Below are 19,720 nucleotides of genomic sequence, written 5' to 3'. Positions count from 1 at the left end.
CTCACAGCACCCTCTCCAAATCCTGCAGGATATCTTTAGGCCTCAAAAGAGAACCTTACTGGAATTATATGAAACTACAGGACTGTGTAGTCCAACCTCCACGACTCTAACAACCCCGCTGTTGAATGTTAGCTCGATGTATTTCCTACGAACGATTCACTTCATGACCCACAAAGGATTCCTAGAACTGCCAGCTCTGCCCCACTGCAGGGCAAACTCCAATAAAAAGAAAGAAAGAAACCTACTCACACGCATATTCTGGCTTATGCACAAGCCTTCTTTTTATTTTCCAGTTACTTTGTCAAGATAGTTCAAAAGAGCAAAAATACTTAATAAGATACACAGGGGTCAAGAAGATCACACAGCTCCTAATTTACTCCATCTCTGCCTGAGAGGATGGTGTGAGGGTCCAAATGTTACAAACACATCTTTATGCTAATCATCTCTTCCCTCACAATGTACTCTGGAGGGGGAGAAGCTATTTTACATTCCTTGTTGGGAAGGATGTCCTCAGAGGAAGACAATGCTGGCAATTTGTTGAGAATGGCTGCCACTGGGAGGAAAAGGAAAAGTAAAAGGAAAGAAACCCTGCATGCAACATAAAAGCCAAACAATCCAACAACAAAACGCGAAGTCCTGCTAGTCACAGGGCTAGTTCCCTGCCTCTTTCTGGTCTGCTTCCTTTCTAGACAAAACTAAGCAAATCTGACAAAACTCAAACTAAAACAGGCTCACTCGAGTGATGAAACATTTTGCTGTTCTTCTCACTTGCTTTGTTCCGTTTCTTTTCCGCCAGGCTGTCCAGCCTGGGGAGCTTATCTTTCCTTTCTCATTTTCTGTAAAACAATAATGCTGACTTTATTTGGTCAGCCCCTCAGGCTTCAGCCCAAGGAACCTCCACTCCTTGTGTCCCCTCCATGATGAAATAGGCAAACCTTTGGTCTTGGGCTACATTTGGGATAAAACAAGCCCTTCTGGCCAAAGAAGGGCTAACAGAACCTCTGGAATTATAGTAAGTTTCTTTATCACAGAAATTATGACAAGCTAAAATTCATTACAGTGATTCCCACTCATATTTCCACTTTGCACAGCAAGATCAGAACAGCTCCCAGTCAGGAGAGCACCTTCAGGCATAAATACCCATCTTTAAGGGCTCCTCAGATCTAGATTCCAGGTGGCTGCCTTCCTCAGGAGAAGAGCAGGGGGTCATAGCAGAGGCTCTTATCAAACCCTTGCCATGGCTCTTGGGACTGAGCACTGTGTCCATGGGCCTCCCAAAGAGACAGGCTGAGCCAGGGTTTGAGTGTGGTATCCTCTTGCCAAATTATAAACAGATATGTGGAAATACGCCACACACGTGTGAGAGAGCATCATTTTACATAATTCCTAAATCATGAGTTTGAAACATATTAAGTTTCTTTGATCTCCTAGTGATTTAGAAAATAATATTGCAACCATTATTCCCCATTCTTGAGCATAGAGAATGCGACCCAGCTGGAGCTGGGCCCACAAGGACTCAAAAGGACACATCAACTTGGCCCTGAGATAAAGACAATAGATGGGACAATCTTGGAAATTATCTTTTAGGGAAGAAAAATATCTTTAATGGAGCTTTTCACATAAAGCCAATCAAACAGAATACAAAAGACTTTCCACTCTTATCTTTTTCTATTAACATTTAGTGAATAGAAATTTGTTGGACCAATGAAGACTCTCCTGACTGTGGGTTACAGAAACCTGTACCAATGATTGTTAAGAAAGGCAATTCAAAATGTAGGATCACAGCTTCCAGCCAATCTGTGAAAAGGCAAAGTTTTCAATGATTCTACCCATTTTGTGATGTTAATATATACTGATGATTCTGTAACCTTGGTCCAGGCAGACATTAGCTCTGGCAGCATGCCTGTCTGTTTCCCACTTTTGCCTTTTTGAATATATGTCGAATTTGCTTTATGAAACTTTGTGATGTTTTCTGCCCTATAACACCAACATGCCTTGAATTACTAAGGAGCACATGAGGTAGAGAAACAATGCATATCTCGTGTTTCTTCACCATCAGATTGTGCAGCGCGTTTCCAGATTACGGATCATAATGAGCAAATTACACAAGTTCCAAATCATTACCACAGACTTCCTTTCCTACAACTAGTTTTCACGTTCATATTAACCTTGTGAATTCATAAGGCTCGGTGTGATCTGGTCCCTATTTACCTCTCATACCCCCTCTGCTGACATTCTACCCCATGCCAAGCCTAGGCAGCCATACTGACTGTTAGAAACCCCAAACCAAACCTGTTGCCATCAAGTTGATTCCGACTCATAGTGACCCTACAGGACAGAGTAGAACTGCCCCACAAGGTTTCCAAGGAGTGCCTGGTGGATTCAGACTGCGAACCTTTTGGTTAGCAGCCATAGCACTTAATCACTACACCACCAGGAGCCATGTTCCTTCTCCTTCATCTCCACCCCACCCCTATATTACCTGACTCAGGTTTATTTATTCTTCAGGTTTAAATTGAAACATTCCTTCCTCTGGGAAGCTTTCTTGGACGGACATCCCTTGCTCTGATTTACGCTCCTCTCTTTAATCACTCGTTTTGTAAATTTCTGTTTACACTTTTGTAACCCCCTCTAGACTTTAAAGTCTAAGAGGACAGGGACTAGGTCTGTTTTCTTCATGGATTCTTCCTCAGTGTCTACCACAGGCCTTGGCCCATCAAGTAGGTTCTTAATAACATTTCCTGAATGGATGAATGTGAACTGGAGTTATTTTGCAAAGAAAACCTTGGTCCATAATTTCTGCCTTAAGATCTTAAAAATCAATCATAAATTTAATTTTCTGATCTCCAGCCTGATAGTCTACCTTCTACCAATAAAACTGCTCATCTTGCAACTTTTCCTCTCCACTAATTCATCTGATACGGGACTCTTTCTAGAGCTTTGGTTTGCCGTCTTTCCTGAAAAGAAGACTGAAAACTACTTTTTTTTTCTTGCCCTGTTTGTTTTCTGGAGATCCCTGTAAGCCCTGCCTCTGTTGGCAACAGTTCTCACAGACCCCAGTAGTCTGCTCTGACCTGGTGTGCACCTGCTCAGTGACAACACTGCCTACGGTTTCCTGTTTCATGGTGGGCAGATTTGCTGGCATGGAGAGAGAGAGAGAGAGAGAGGCTGGTAAGCAAGACCAGGCCAGCTTAGAGAGATTAAAAAAAACTTTTAAGTCCTGTCAGTTGGCTTTGCAAAGCTTTATAAAAACAATCAGAGTAGAGAAAATCAACATAAGAATGTTAACAAGTAAGATACAAACCACAGATTAAAACTAAAAACTCAATAGGACCTCAAATAAAAGAAGCTTTAATTATAGTACCATTGATTCATCTGCATCTAAAGAATCCTCGGAGGAGATATTGTACCTCCATTTTTTTTCTCTAAAAGAGTGCTTTTGTTGTTGTCAAATATACAAAACATACAATAACAACAACAAATACTTCCATTAGTGCTTACTATATGCCAGGCATTTCACTTTATATACAGGTATGAGATTGGTAATACTGGAATCCTTATTTTACAGATGAGGAATCTGAGGCACAGAAACTTCTCCAAGGTCACAAGGCCAGAAGTGGCTGAGCCAGGATTTGAACTCAAGCAATCCAACTACAAATTCTGTGTCTTAATCACTTGACACATTAACCACCCGTGGTATGCAGATGACACAACCTTGCTTGCTGAAAATGAAGAGGACTTGAAGCACCTACTGATGAAGATCAAAGACTACAGCCTCCAGTGTGGATTACACAACAAAAACAAAAATCCTCACAACTGGATGAATAAGCAACATCATGATAAACAGAGAAAAGACTGAAGTTGTCGAGGATTTCATTTTACTTGGATCTACAATCAACGCCCATGGAAGCAGCAGTCAAGAAATCAAATGATGCACTGCATTGGGCAAATCTGCTGCAACAGAGTTCTTTAAAGCGTTGAAAAGCAAAGATGTCACTTTAAGGGCTAAGGTGCGCCTAACTCAAGCCATGGTGTTTTCAACCACCTCACATGCAATTGAAAGCTGGACAATGAATAAAGAAGACCAAAGAATTGATGCATTTGAATTATGATGTTGGTGAAGAACATTGCATATACCATGGATTGCCAGGAGAATAAACAAATCTGTCTTGGAAAAAGTGCAGCAGAATACTCCTTAGAAGGATGGCAAAACTCGTCTCACATACTTTGGACATGTCATCAGGAGAGACCAGTCCCTGGAGAAGGACATCATGCTTGGTAAAGTAGAGGGTCAGCAAAAAAGAGGAAGCCCCTCAATGAGTTGTTTTTACACAGTGGCTGCAACAATGGGCTCAAACAATGATCGTGACGATGGTGCAGGGCTGAGCAGTGTTTCTTTCTGTTGTGTAGGGTTGCTATGAGTTGGAATTGACTTGATGGCACCTTACAACAACAACGATCACTAGACTATACTGTCTCTGGTGTTTTACATATGATGTACTATTGAAAAATAAAATGAGCAGCCATGTACCTACTGCCTAGCTAAAAGAATAGAAAATACCAGTAAGTGCCTTAGAAGCACACTGTCGGCCCCTCTGTCCCTGCCGCCTACTCTCCCAATGCAACTATTAAGCTCAATTTTGGGTTAATTCTCCTGCTTTTCTTTATAGTTTATATTTTTATGCAGTATAATATCCAGATCCCTAAACAATATCTTAGTTTTATACTTTATATATAAGTAGAATCATAATGTGTGTTTTTTCTGAGACTTGGCTATTAAACTCAACATTATAATTTTGGGGTTCTTCCTGTTAATGAGCACAGTCTTGGGTAGTTCCTTTTCAGTGCTGTATTCTATTCTTTGTTTATCCATTCTCTGACTGGGCATGTAAGTTGTTTCTAGTTTTTGTAATAAAAACAATGTCATGGATATCTCTGTGCAGCCTCATGATGATGAATTTCTCCAGGGTACTCGGTTTGCAAATTTCAGGAGAATCAGAACACCTGGAGAGTTTGTTAAAACACAAATTGCTGGGCACCACCCTTCGAGTTTCTGATTTGGTAGATATGGTGTGGGGCCTGACAATCTGCATATCTAACAAAGTGATGTTGATACCATGTGGTCTGAGGATCATTCTTTTAGAATCATTACCTAGTGCTGCTATAACAGAAATACAGCAAGTTGGTAGCTTTAAAGAACAGAAATTTATTTTCTCAGTTCTAGAGAAGAAAATGCCAAATCAGGGTCTTGGCATCGTGGTTGTTTCTGTGAGCTTTCCTCCTAGTTTCTGGTATCTGCCAACAATCTTTGAGATTCTTGGCATTCCTTGGCACCTGTTTTCCTGTTGTGCATGTCTCTGTGTCTATTCTTGTCTTTTTATAACTCAGAAGTGTTTAGGTTTAGGATCCACCCTCCTCTGGTATGACCTCATTTATATAACAAAAGAAAAACCCTATTTCCAAACAAGATCCACAGGTACAAAGGCCAAGTATTCAACACATGTTTTTGGGGGACACAGTTCATTCCATAAAGCAGGGTATAGACCTAGGAGTAGAATCCCTGGGTTATAGGATATGTTTATGCTCAACTTTACCAGGTATGTAAAATTGTCTTCCAAAGTGATTTGCAGATTCACAAATCCATCTGCAGTGTATGAGAGTTCCAGTTGCTCCACATCCTTGCTAATACTCGAAATTATTGGACTTTTTAAGTGTTCCCAATCTGGTCCGTAACCATATTTCACAATGTTTTTAATTTGTACTTCTCTGATTACTGAGATTGAATTTTTTTAATTTCTATTTATTTTTTATTTAATTTTCTTCTGTGTAATGACTGTATAGTTCCTGCTCATTTTTCTATTAGGTTGTGTTTTCCTTATTGATTTTTGGGAATTCTTTATAGATTATTGATACGAATCCCTTTTCTGTTATAAAAGTTGCAAATATCTTCTCCAAGTCCACAGATTGTCTTTTTACTTCTTTAAGTTGTCTTTTAAAGAACCAATGTTTGTACTTTCAGTGTAGTTAAATTTATTGAACTTACTTTTATTGTCTGTACTCTCTGTGCCTTATTTAAGAAATCCTTCCCTACTCCAAGGTCATAAAGATCAATTGTCCCTATGCTGTTTTCTGAAAGTTATATTTACTTTTGCCTTTCACATTTAAGTCTTAATTTACCCAGACCTGATTTTAGGTAAGAATCCAACTTCTATTTTTTCTACACTGTTTTAATTTTTGGTGTTGTCGTAATACCAAGTAGGGCAAGACCCACACAACCCCACCCCCAGCCCCCCACCTCCATTCTTCAGAAATGTTACATTTTTCACATTTTGTTCTGCCTTATATATTTTAGAATCAGCTTGTCAAATTCCATGAAAACTTCAGTTGGAACTTTTATAATTCCACTGACTTTATAGATCAATTTAGGGAGAATTAATGTCCTTACAATGTTGAATCTTCCTATTTAAGAATATATTTTTTTGTTATATATTCATATTCTCTTATTGTATTTTAATTGTTGCTGCATGTATGGTACTACCATTTTTTATTTTTAATCTTGTTTATTTGCCCCCTCATCTTTTTTTCATCAATCTTACAAGAAATTTATCTACTTTGTTAGTTCTTTTAAAGAACCAAACTTTAGCTTTGTTATTTATCTTTATTGTATATTTGTTCTCTATTTTGTTGTCTTTCTTTTTCCCTTCCATTACTTTACCTCGATTTTTTCTGGTCTCGCTCCTTAAATTGGATGCTATTATGGAAAATAAGGACCATAGACTCAATACTTTAAATTAAGACAGTTGTTTACTAATAGTCTGCACATAGGAAAAGAATACACAGTCCATGGATAAGACAGTTCTACTACTCTGGCTCCTTAGAACCTTAAAGTTACAAGAACTATTTTGTACTTGTTTATGTGGCTAATATAGGCAGAACTAGCTGAATAACAGGAATTAGCCATGCGATGATTAATTTTATATATCAACTTGGCTAGGCTATGGTATCTGGTTGTTTGGTCAAACAGTTTATGCCATGAAGGCATTTACATGTGATTAACATTTACAATAAATTGACTTTAAATATATCAGACTGCCCTTCATAATGTAGGTGGGCCTCATCCAATCACTTGAAGACCTTAACAGCAAAAACTGAGGTTTCCCAAGGGAAACACAAACATCTTGCCAGGGTTTCCAGCCTGTAAATTTCCTACATTCTATCATTATTTCCCTTCTCTTTGTCCCTCTGAGCTGTATTCTGGATTATTAATTCAGATCAGTGTTCTAGTTCACCAGTGTTCTTTTCAACTGTTTCTAATCTGTTCAATCTACTAAATATCTAATTTATATTCTTCATCGCTAAAAGTTCCATTGCCTTATTTAAAAAATCTGTTTAGTTATTTCTATAGCCTCTTGTCCCTTCTCATATTTTTAATGCTTTTAAAAACATTTTACGAAACATGTTAAATATTTATATATTTATATAATTAACTAGTTATAGATCCAACTCTGTTTATTATTTCTACTGGCTTTCACTCATGGTGACTCATTTCCTTGTGTTCTACGTTAAAGCTCCCTTTCTATAGGGGGGATTTCTGTTTACTTCTGAGAGTCCATCTACGGTTGTTCAGGATATTTACATTGCTACTCTGTTAGGAAGGAATATATACTCTAATCTTTCTGTCCTTTCCCAATGTTTCTCAAAAGACATAACTCTCCAGTGAATAAAAATCAATGCTGGGAGCATCTGCCAACACTTCCATCAGCAGGGTGAAAAGGTGAGATTATTCCCGCTTTGGAGGCTATGACATAAGTATGTGAGACAGATATGCTGCTGAAATATCTAACAAATTAAACCTCTTACCGCTTATATTTAGGTGAAACTTTTAGGAGAAGGATCTTTATTTGGCTGAGAAAGCACATATAGCAGGAAAGTTTGCCCCTTCTGCAGTTTGGTTACTAACCCATCTGCCTGTACTATAAATCACTAAAGGTTAAAATTGCTTGATTATTATTTATTTCCGTCACGTCATGCAAGACTGCTTGAAGAACAACGTTACAATCCTACCAGTGCACAAACCTGTGAGGGTCATCTGGATCACAGTTAGGAAGAAACTGAGTGATTGCTTCTGCCACTTCTTCATTTGATAAAACATCCCAGAGTCCATCAGTGGCCAGGATCAGCACATCATCTGCTCCATGCTCATATTTGGAGAGATCATAGACTCTTACCTAAAAAGAACAGGAATAACCCTGCTTAAGAAGTTGGAAGCACATCCTCCAAGCCCCACAAGTCACAAAATCATTCCCTCTAACAAAGTGGCTTCTGATTCACCTCCCCTTTTCCTTCCCAGCCTAGTGGTTTTCAGGTATGGATTGTAATGTACTCGATTATGCAGCATGCTTTGTGGACGGGGTAGCCTCCATTTGAGACTTGCCTGTACAGACATGTGGGGCCCAATACACACCTGTGAATGAGTCCAAGGGGTGTGCTCAATAACCAACAAGAAGAAACTGATTGAAAATGTAACACCTGAGGCATCATTGCGACAATGACTTACAAGTGGATATTGTGCTAGCCAAAAGAGCTGCAAGAGTCTTGCTTGCTTCCTCCCTTCCTTCCTGCATTCATTCAGCAATCATTTAGTAAGAACCTACTTTATGCCAGATGCTGCAGGTACAAAGATGAATAAGATTTCCCTGCTTCCCAGTAGTTTTCTGTATGTGGGGAAGATAAGGCCAAAACAAAGTTCTTAGTAGTTGCTCTATATGTGTTTGTCTGGGACTGTGGAGACATACTTTATTTAGTGCATTCACTTGAAACACCTCTTGGCTTATCTGTTCGCAGGCCCAGGTGGCCGGGCTCATGTAAAGATGGGGCTCTGAGGTTTGAAGAACCCTCCCACCCCAAGCTAGGCCAAGTTACAAAGAACAGATATTTAGTCTGAATCTCCAAAGTGTGTCTTGGCAAATGTTAAGTCTTTCCTCATCTTTAGTACCTTGAGTGACCTGGATGTTTCAACATCCACCTAAGCTCTTTGAAAAGAACAGAATAGCCTTGGCGAAACTAGTAAGAATAAAAATCAAGCCTCATTTGGGTTTGGCCACGACTCTGTGTTCACCCTCCTTTGGCGGGGGTGGGGTTTCACTGCTATTCCCTCCTAATATGGCAGAGTTGGGACATCAGAGTCAGCCCCTGTCTATACCATCTCATAAGTGGAGGACAAAAGCAGGTCAATTGCACCCCTTGTTTGGCTCCTTCAACCTCCCTCATTACTCGATCCTATTTTCTAAAAGGAAGTCCGAGTGAGAGCTGTAGGGCAGCTCAGAGAGAGAAGAGAGGATGTAGACATTGTTGTTCCATCTTAGACCTAAACCAAAACACTCTGCCAAGGAGTCAATTCTGACTCATAGCAACCCTATAGGACAGAGTAGCATTGCCCCACAGAGTTTCCAAGGAGTGCCTGGTGGATTCGAACTGCTGACCTTTTGGTTAGCAGCCATAGCTCTTACCCACTGCACCACCAGGGCTTCCTCTCGGACCTAGAGGGAATTAATTCTAAGAGGGCTACAGACTGTTCAAATCTGGGTCTTTAAAAGCCTAGCCTTCCGTGTTTAGAAGGGTTTGCCTAGGCTCATGAAGTCCTGCTGTGGGGCTGGTACTGTGGACTAATAGCCAGCACTGAGCAGCAGAATGCAACAACAAGTCCAGCACCTGCTCATGGAGCCCTTGGCAAATGAGCCTGAATTAAAAGCAGTCTCCAGGTGCCAGGCCTCAGTGGCCTGTGCACTAGATGCTAAGAGTTAGCTAATGGCCCAGCTCACGAGCGACGCTGGGGAAGAGCACTCAGAGGCATATTGGGTTAGCTTTTAACATCCCCTTCTAAAAAGGCATGTTCACTTAAGGATAAGATTACATTCCAGAGTAGGTACTGTGCCTTATAAGTCAAATTAAAACAGGAAGGGAGAACTAAGTTTACAGCAGACTGGAAGGTCCTAAATGCCAGAATGCTCTACTGAAGCCACTGAGCTAACATGGTCTGATTTTCACTCTAACAGAAGCAAACAATCCTGCTTTGCTTTAATTCCTGTGGTTCTTAGACCAGTGCTTTTCAAACTTTCATGTGCATAGGAATCACCTGGGAAATCCTATTAAAATTCAGAGTCTAATTGAGTTCTGGAGTTGCTGCAGTTGTTGTTAGCTGTCCTGGGGCTGGCCCCCAACTCATGACGGCACCCTGCACAGTGGAACAAAATGTTGCCTGGTCCTACGCCATCCCCATGATCAACTGCAGATCAGACTTTTGTGATCCATAGCATTTTCATAGGTTAATTTTTGGAAGTAGACCTCCAGGCCTTTCTTCCTAGTCTGTCTTAAACTGGAAGCACCCTGAAACCTGAGTTCAGCATCCTGAAACCTGTTCAGCATCATAGCAACACAGAAACTTCCACTGACAGATGGAGGCTGTGCATAAGAAGCATTGGTCAGCAATCAAACCTGGAACTCTTGCATAAAAAAAAAAAAAAAAAAATCACAGAAGGCGAAAATTCTACCACCGAACCATTAGTTCTGGAGTAGGGCCTGAGGGTCGCTACAAGTCGGAATCAACTCAATGGCAGTGGTTTTTTTTTTTGGTTTAAGGCCTGAGATCCTGTATTTCTAACTTGCTCACAGGTGATACTGATGCTGCAGGTCCATGACCATATTTTGAGTAGCAAGGCCATAGAGGATTTCTACTGAGCCAGGTCTGAAAACAAGGAAATCAAGGTCTCTATGAACTCCGTGATGCCTATACAGGCTATCCCCTAGAGTAGGCTATGTTGGGCCTGTGGAGTTGATTTTGACCCACAGTGACCCTATCTGACAGAGCAGAGCTGCTCACGGAGGGTTTTTTAGGCTGTAACCTTTACAGAAGCAGATCATCAGGTCTTTCTCCCACAGAGCCACTGCATGGGTTCAAACTGCCCACCTTTTGGCTAGCAGCCAAGTGCTTAACCATTGTGTCACCAGGGTTCCTTAGAGTAGGACAGAGGACAGCACGTATCACTTCTGTGCTCCTAACTTCAAGGGCTGGCTCATTGTGTGTTATTTCCAGTACGTGACAACATTACTTAAGAGAGACTGCTAGCTTCTTACTGGGGTATGAGTTGAATTGTGTCCCCTCAGAAAAGATATGTTCATGTCCTAAGCCACAGTATCTGTGAATGTGACCTTATTTGGAAATAGGGTCTTTGCAAATGTAATCAAGTTAAGATGAGGCCATCCTGGATTAGGAAGAGTCCTCATCCAGTGACAGGTATCTTTATCAGAGAGAGGAAAGGGAGGTTTGGATACACAGACACAGAAACACACGGAGAGGACAACGCCATGTGAGGACAGAAGCAGAGATGCAGTGATGTGTCTACAAGGCAAGGAACACAAGGATTTTTGGCATCCAATAGAAGCTAGGAGAGGGGCATGGAAGAGATCATTCCTAGAGCCTTCAGAGCAGCATGGCTCTGAAGACACCTTGATTTCAAACTTCCAGCCTCCAGAACTATGAAAGAATAAATGCCTGTTTTTTTTTTAAGTCACCCAACTTGTGGTGCTTTGTTACAGCAGCCCTGAGAAACTAATACACGGAATATCTACAATAGATTTCTCTGATAACTGGAGTTTCAAAGGATGGAAAATGTTAAGAGAGGTGGGGCGATGAGGATGCAAGGTGGCCCAATCTTATGCTTTTACTACATAGTAAATTCCATCTGCCTTCCAGCTCTTCCTAAAAAAGAGGTTTCCAGGTCTAAAGATAACATCGATTTAATTTCAGGACCTGCCCTGTGAGTAGTGTGCCAAAACCTCCTCAGGTGCTTTCTGTTGGCCCAAGAAAGGTGGAAGCCTGAGTTGTTCAAACTGAGGTGGTCCTGTGGATAACTCAAATGTAAGTCTGAACAACAGAATGGGTGTGGGTTGATAAAAAATACATTAGAAAATGCTATTTTTCACTTTCATCAACAAATTGGATCCTTTCCACTATTCACATTTCTCTCTAATGCACAGCCAGCTCTCTAACGCAGTTTCATTAACCAAGGTGAAAATCCCTTTCGATTCCATTCTTCAGGTAATTTTTATGTAAATAATAAAAAGCTGGTCGCAACCCTATTCTCTGAGGCACTCCCCAATTAACCTCCTTTTAGATTTTTACTGATACCCTTTGTTTCCTGCACTTCAGCCAATTTCCAAAGAACTTTGCCAGCTTTCCGCTTACAACTGGTGTCTTATGCATTAACCTGTGGTACAGAACATTTTGTGAAAATGCTTTCAGAAAAAGTGGACTGCTGTGCAAGTCATCCCACGGCACACGCATCCTCCCCAGCAGAAAGCGCTTCAAAGGTTCCAGCAGGCTCCAGCGCCCTGACCTTCTCTCCCTGAAGCTGTGTTGGCCCTCCTCAATCAGACCACACTCACCTCTCAAAGTTCGCCTGTCCAATTCCTTAAATAACTTCTTAATGTTCCTGGAAGCCTCACATCAAACTAATGGGATCTGAGGCTCCCCAGGACTCAGATATCTGGAAGGGGGACTCAGCAGGCTCTGGGAGGTGTGTTACAGAAAACACCTTTGTCTACAGGGGAGCTAGAGGACACAATCATAGCTTCTAGTGGCCTTCCCCTGTGCTCCATCTGCCAAGAATGGAGAAGATGCCCACACAAATTTCTGAGATTCTTGCAGTTCCTTGGAGCAGGTGAGAGATGGGGCCATGTGGAGTATCTGCCTTCCTATTGCCTTCATTACATGTTTCTTGAACACTTACCATGTGCCACAGTGCCTGGGCGGTGCAAACGGTTAATGTGCTTAGTTGCTAAGGTTTGAAATTGGAGTCCAACCAGAAGCGCCTGGGAAAAATCAGCCATTTGAAAATCCTGTAAAGCACAGTTTTACTCTGACACACATGGGGTCACTAGGAATCAAAGTCGACTTGATGGCAACCTGGTTAGCTTACAGTGAATACCCAACATATACTAAGCCAGCTTCAGAATTGGCCATCTTTTCTCCCCTCTGATATTCAACCGCTAGAGGCCAGAGATATCCATTTTACATTGCTTCTGTGTGCCTGGTAAATCTTTCCTAGTGCTAAACCACAGTAGATTTTAAGGACATATTTGCTGAGAGAAAGAATAAATGGAGGAGGAAGAGAGGAAGAAAAAAATATTAAGATATATGAAATCCATTCAGAAGACCCCCTAATCTCATGGTAACCCAACAGATTTTGCATCTCAGCTCTACACTCCCAAACAGTCACCAACTGTAATATTAGCACCAAATGGGCTGATATTTAATAGAAGCAGAAAACTCTATGCCCTCCCCTGTCCTCAGGAGAGCTGCTAACAAATAGAAAAACACTCAGAAATGAGGGAGGAGGAATAAGTCTGGAGCAAGCAAGAGTGCTGGCTAATCTGCCCTTGAATGAGCCAAGTGCTGACTGCTTTCCCAGGGCCCTGGGCTTCTGAGCACTTAAAGAGATGTCCTTAATGCCATCACTGGGTGCCTATTCTACACAGGAGCGTGACAAGCAACTCCTTTAATACAGCACCTGCACTTAGCGCTCAGCCACAGGCTGCTGCTTCAGCGTTTGTCTAATACATGCTTGCATCTTTGCTCTGTTACTGATGATATTTCGGTGGCATGTTAAGAGTGTTTGTGCTACTGTAAGCTGATGCTGGCTTCTTGAAGCTACTTTTAAAGAGTCCATCAATTCTTCCATTTTCCAAATCTCTGCTGCTTCTCTAGGATACCTTCACTGCTTTTACATCTTTATCAGCTTAGCAAATCTCCAAACCCTTTTTCCCCTCTCTCAAAAGTACTGGTGGCATAGTGGTTAAGTGCTACTGCTGTTAACCAAAAGGTCGGCAGTTTGAATCTACCAGGCACTCCTTGGAAACTCTATGGGGCAGTTCTACTCTGCCCTGTAGGATCGCTATGAGTCAGAATTGACTCAACAGCAACAGGTTAAGTACTCAACGTAGGACAGTGAGCTCCAGCAGCTCCCAAGTAGCCTTCTGGAGAAGAGCCCTGCCCTTGTTATCAGAAGCTCTGCTTCAGGCTTCTCTGTCTAACCAGCTTCCTGACTTGAAATAAGCCTCTTGCTCCCTTTATCTTTCAATTTTCTTCTCATCTCTGAAATGATTCAAATTTTTTGGAAAAAAAAAGAAACACAAAAATATATATTATAATATCTGCCTTACTTCTCTCGCAAAGATGTTACGAAAATCAGTGAGGTAATGTGGAAGGGACTTGCAGATTCTCATGAATTACATGTTATTCTTTTATGGCACTGGTCTCAAGTGCATACACCTGAAAGTAGGCTAGTTGGTGGAAGGAGAGGAATAGAGCAGGTTTAGGGGATTTATAATTTTATACGTTCAATCTCAAAAAGCTCATTTAAAATAGCAGTGGTTGGGATTCTCAATCGTATCATTGGCAGAAATCCCAGAGGCAGTTCCCAAGGTAAAGGCTGCCAACAGGTGGTAGGAAATAAGAGGAGTTTGAAGTCTTGCCCTCTCTACTCCATGTAGCCAACCCAAAAGCTCAACCTACAGAAGTTTGAAAATGGCCCTTGTACCAGAAGAATTTTCACATTTTTAGACAATTCCAAGGCAGGTGATCCCAAGACCACTCTGAAAAACAGTGTCATAAGCCATTCTTCACTGCATCAGGAACTTCAGTTTTACATCCCTAAAATGGGCTTCTGGGACATCCTATGCTCTAGTCCTGGACTGTGTGATTCATTCCCACCCATGTGCTGGGCTCAGTGCTAGGCTGGGAGGCTAGAAGTAGATTGTTTTTATATTGGCATTCTGGCAGATCACCAAGAGTGCACCTAAATGCTCTGCAGTCATTTTATCTACACATACATGGTATCATGGAACTAACACTGGATTTAGTGGCAGAAAACTTGGATTTGAGACCTACCTCTGCCTCTTACTAGTTTGCAAAAACCACTTTGTTCATCTGCTTTTCCGCATCTATTGACCACCTTCTGGGAATACTGAATGAAAGAGGAGTAATAATACATCAGATGGGGAGCATCAGGGAAGAGGACTTGGATATCACATACCTGACACGTGAGAACTGCAGGGCCAGGGCCGGGGATGTGAGAGAGGGCTGATGGGCTGGGGGAGCTTTATAGTTTGGCTACAGTACTGGACTTTTGCTGGGGAGTGGTAGGGATACGGCCCGACTTCTCAAGTCTTCCATGTGTTTCTTTGTGAAATGAAAGGTTAGGACTAGGTGACCACTGGGGGCGCTTACGGCTCTAAAATCTCTGGCTCTTTCTTCACAGGCTGAGTTAGATGTAGATGTGACAGACCATATGACCTCAGAAGATCTGGCTACAAAAAGATAAAGTGACATTTTAGTATTACAAATACTTTGGCTACTCATACTACCCAAAAGACCTGGTTGTTTTTGGCTGTGGGTATAATATTTATACTTGAAATTTACCACAGATATTCTTGACATTTGACTTTGGAGGGTGGATATAATCTAATAGCTCAAAACGTTTCTAAACCAGCTAAACTGCTAGGTAGTATGAAGACAGCCTCAAGTTGTACCCAGCACCTGGCTGCTATAACACAAAGACTACATTTTCTTCACATGAGACCTGATACTTCACAACTTAAATAGTGAAGTAAGCTAAAGGAATATTACCTACTTGCTGGGACACTCTCATGGTGTATACTCCTTTCTCTGGGCTTCCAGTGGGTTGTTCACCACTAAATCAAGTACCTGTGGAATGAATGGGTTTGAATCTAGGACAATTTGAGGGATAATTCTATCTTTACTAAAATGCTCATTTATGGAGATAAAGGTTGGGAAATCCCAGTATGTGAGTGCCAGGACAGGGGTGTAGTATAGCTGAATTGAGTTTCCTCAAATCCATTCAGGAGTCAGTTGAGACATAAACAGAGTGACCACATGTTCCCATTTTCCAGGGATAGCTTTCGTTTGTTTTTGTTTTCCCTGCATAATCATTAATAGTGCCCCCTTTTTTTTTTACTCTAAAAAATATCCTGGCTTAGATGATAGGTCACCTGATGTATAAATAATGAAATGACTGCTACTCTTCATTCCTGTGGTTGCTGCTCTCTGGCCAATGGGACTGGAAATAACCACAGTGTTACTACTTCACAGGACTCTTCACAGTGGCAACTTTTCAGAGTCTCAAGTGAGTAAGAGAGCAAGCCAGTGAGTTACTATGTATCTTGCCTTTGAAGGGGAGACACAATCACTACTGGTATGCTGTCCAATGCCTGCTGTGTGGCAAAGTCAATCTTGCTGATTGCAGGTATTCTGTAGCAAGAAGCCCAGGTCTCAGGGAACCTGTGTTCAAGCAGCAGAGAATGAGATGTGTAATATCCTTAACTTCCCAGCCTAGCACTGAGCCCAACATATGGTAGAACTGAATCACGCAGTTCAGGGCTAGAGCATGGATGTATCAGAAACCCAATTTAGGGCTGTAAAATTGAAGTTCCTGATGCACAGTGAAGAACAGCCTATAACAGTGTTTTTCAGAGTAGTTTGGAGATCACCTGCTTTAGAATCATCTAAAAATGTGAATATTCCTAAGAGTCACCTTAGACCTATTGAATTAGATCTTTCAGGAAATGAATTCCAGGGATTTGCATTTTTTTTAAACAAGCTCCTTAAACTATTCTTATATGTATTAATGTTTAAGAAGACCCTGTCGTCTAGAATCAGGAGAGCAAGGGTTCTAATTAAGGAGAAACTCAAGTAAGTGGCACATATTTATCTTGGGAGGCTTTCAGTTTTCTTCATTATAAACCTCTCCTGCCAAATTTTTAAAAAAGATGCTCCATGTTTAAATGCAAAACATTATGAATATGCAAATAAAATTATTTTTCATTGGGGGATCAGAGGATAACAATCTCCAACAAGAGGATACATTTGACACAAACATACACGTTGGTTCCCTTTGTGTGACAACTCATTTTATGAGTTGCCAAGTCAGTTTTTTCTGGTGTGTGCCAGAGTAAATTTCATATTCCAGTTTAAGTCAAGTAGCTGGTTAGCAAATCTCAAGTCACTGGCCATATGGAAACAGTTACTTTATGGATAGACTCACATGAGTTATTTTTACCATTAGACTCGTGATGGACAGACCAAGTCATTAAGTTGCCTATGTAAGGCCAGAATCAAAGAAGGCAGCTTTTGCAAACTCTTAATATGTGGTTTTGTCTTCAGGCATATTTAAGGTGGTGGTGGTGACAAACAGCACCCAAGGATGCATCACCCCAGCTGAGAAGACAGAAGTATAATGAGCTGTTATAGGCATGTGGGCTTGAAGTAGAGGTTGAGAAAGCTGTCAAAAACACTGCTCTAGCCTATCTGAGCGCCCTTAGATAGAACTCATCATTTCCATTTACACAGGGGAAATCCATGCTTTGTGAAGCCTGAAGTTTCACAATTTGGGGGCTCTCTTTAAGAAAATGAATATTAAATTAAGGATGACTACAAACTTCGATACAAGTGTGAATGTTTATTAAGAAAGAGAAATAACAACAGATTATTGAAGCTTTGAAAATTGAGGTCCCTTTTTGGAGAAATGTTTACATAGAAATTCTTCTTGATTGCAACCTTACTTCTCCTCCCCATCTAGAACATTCTACATCTCCCAGCAACAACCAGCACTCACAGGGGCCAATCCAAATGAAGTACCCTGATGCTTAACTTTCATTAGCTTCTTTGTAAATCTGCCTTTACTGCAACCTAGATTTCCTTTCTTAATTAACTAGCTAAACAGCTCATCATCAACTTATATTAGTTTGCACTGGAGAAATAAATGATTATTACTTTAATCCTCAAGCTTCCATAGCAGGGAGGGTACTTGTACAAGAAGGCTGTGGTAGAGAAGCTCCAAGACGGTGGCTGTCAATTCCTTTTCTCTTTTTATAAGCAAGCTGCTTCTCACATTTAGAGGTAGAGTCCAATTTCCCTCTCCTCATATATGGGCTAGCCTCAGTGACTTTGTTGACTAACAGAATGTGGCAGAAGTGATACTCTGGGACTTATGAGGCTAGGTCTTAAAAAGACTTACAGCTTCTGTCTTAAAAACGGTTGCAATTTCTGTCTGGGACTATTGAATTACACACTCTTGTGATGCTTTCTTTCAAAATCCAGCTGCCATGCTATGAGAAGCCAAAACCACATGGAAAGGCCATGTGTAGTTGCCTCAACTCTCAGCTGACGGCCAACAGCAACCTCTAGCCATGTGAATGAGCATCTTGGATGCTCAGCCCAGTCTAGCTTTCAGATGACTCCAGCCCCAATGAAATCTAACTACAACCACAAGACACCCCAACGGAGAACCAGCCAGCTGAGTCCAGTCAACCCAAGAATTATGAAAGAATAAATTGTTCTTTTAAGCCTCTAAGTTTTAGATGTTGTTATGCAGTCCACAAAGGCATTATATTGGGATATAACACTTTTAAGCTCTCTCTCCCTATAGGACTGGTGAGATGGGGCATGCGACATTGAATTCTCTAGAGTTTTCCCTTAGGTCCCCACTTGCCCACAAGTGACACTTGTTCTCTCTGCTCCCATCCTTCAAGAGGTAAATACTAGGAAGACCCTCTCTCCGTGGAGTAGGGAGATGAAAGCTCACAGCTGTCCAGTGAGTATTTTAATTTGGGGCTGAAATGGAAGAGCAAGAAGTCAAACTGGTCTTAGATCCAAGCCATGGTTTCCAATTTGACTTTATTCTGGCTATAAAGCTATTTTGATCCCCAACTACTGTGTCTATTTTTTAAATTGGTTCAGAAAACTCAGAGGGAAACAGGAGTACAATTAATTTTCCACTTTTATTCCTTGAACCCTAATTAGCACCACCATTCTTCCTTTCTAATAGGCTAGAAAAGAAGGTAGTTGTTTTTTAAATTAACTCTGCTTCAATCTTTAAATCAAGTCTGCCATTGGGTCTTTTAATTTTTTTTAAATGTCTCTCAGATCTGCATCTTCCTTTTAGTTTTCACAGTCCCTGCCCTAGTTCAGCTCCTCACTGCCACACTTGTCTCCCTCTCTTGAGCTCTGTACCCCTCCACTCCCCATCTACGTGCTGCAACAATCTAAGGTTCACAAACACCACAGTTACCATGTTGCTGCGCTTGCTGAGGACCTGATCTATACTTTAGGCCCAATTCAAGGCCCTATATATTAAACGTCGTTATAGCAAATTGCCCTTCTAGCTCATCTTCCAAGCTTCGTGACCTCCTAAGGAGAATTTTACCTCAGACCAGACTCACTCCTTTTTTTTCCAGTTCTACTTATTCTCTTTTTCTTCAGAATATACAGTTCTTTCTTTCTCCTCCAAACTCCTCTTGTCCTTTAGGAAGCAGGAACACAGGATTTTATGGGTGATTATTTTTTGGCTAGACCCACCTTCCCACTGGCCAAAAAATCTAATCCTTTGAGGGAATGCTCCTCAGTGTTTTAATGAATAAAACATTACTGGACTGATGATTCTTATGGAAAGAGCCAGTGAAATTTTGTGGTTCTGGTGGACAAGGAAGAAAAGCTAGGAGCCAGTATGCCAGGTTCTGAGCTAAGGACTTTACATATGTCATTTGTTTTTTTTACTACAATTGTATTGTGTCCCCTTTGCACTGAAGAGGAAGTTGAGATTTAGGTAAAGTAATTTTCTCAAGGTCACCAGCTGTAAGTGAAAAG

At 41.1% G+C, this 19,720-nt stretch overlaps 1 protein-coding gene across 8 annotated transcripts in view; it reads right to left on the bottom strand.

Moving 5' to 3' along the window:
• PPM1H (protein phosphatase, Mg2+/Mn2+ dependent 1H) overlaps window positions 1–19,720 on the bottom strand; it is a 328,683-nt gene that overhangs the window by 22,360 nt on the left and 286,603 nt on the right. For 2 of the 8 annotated variants that reach the window (XM_064283943.1, XM_064283944.1), the window contains 3 exons: window positions 15,287–15,366; window positions 14,948–15,023; window positions 8,071–8,228 (listed from right to left, as the gene is read on the bottom strand). In XM_064283943.1, coding sequence (XP_064140013.1) covers window positions 8,215–8,228; window positions 14,948–15,023; window positions 15,287–15,366 — 170 coding nt within the window. In that variant the 3' untranslated portion in view covers window positions 8,071–8,214. Of the gene's footprint in view, window positions 1–8,070; window positions 8,229–12,788; window positions 12,898–14,947; window positions 15,024–15,286; window positions 15,367–19,720 lie in introns of those variants that run through there. The other 6 variants (XM_064283939.1, XM_064283938.1, XM_064283941.1 and 3 more) reach the window with 5 other exon arrangements.

The sequence above is a fragment of the Loxodonta africana genome, chromosome 4 (assembly GCF_030014295.1).
Source record: "Loxodonta africana isolate mLoxAfr1 chromosome 4, mLoxAfr1.hap2, whole genome shotgun sequence".
In the NCBI taxonomy this organism is placed as follows: domain Eukaryota; kingdom Metazoa; phylum Chordata; class Mammalia; order Proboscidea; family Elephantidae; genus Loxodonta; species Loxodonta africana.
The sequence above is the reverse complement of the archived record's forward strand: the minus strand, read 5'-3'. Positions and strand labels throughout refer to the sequence as shown.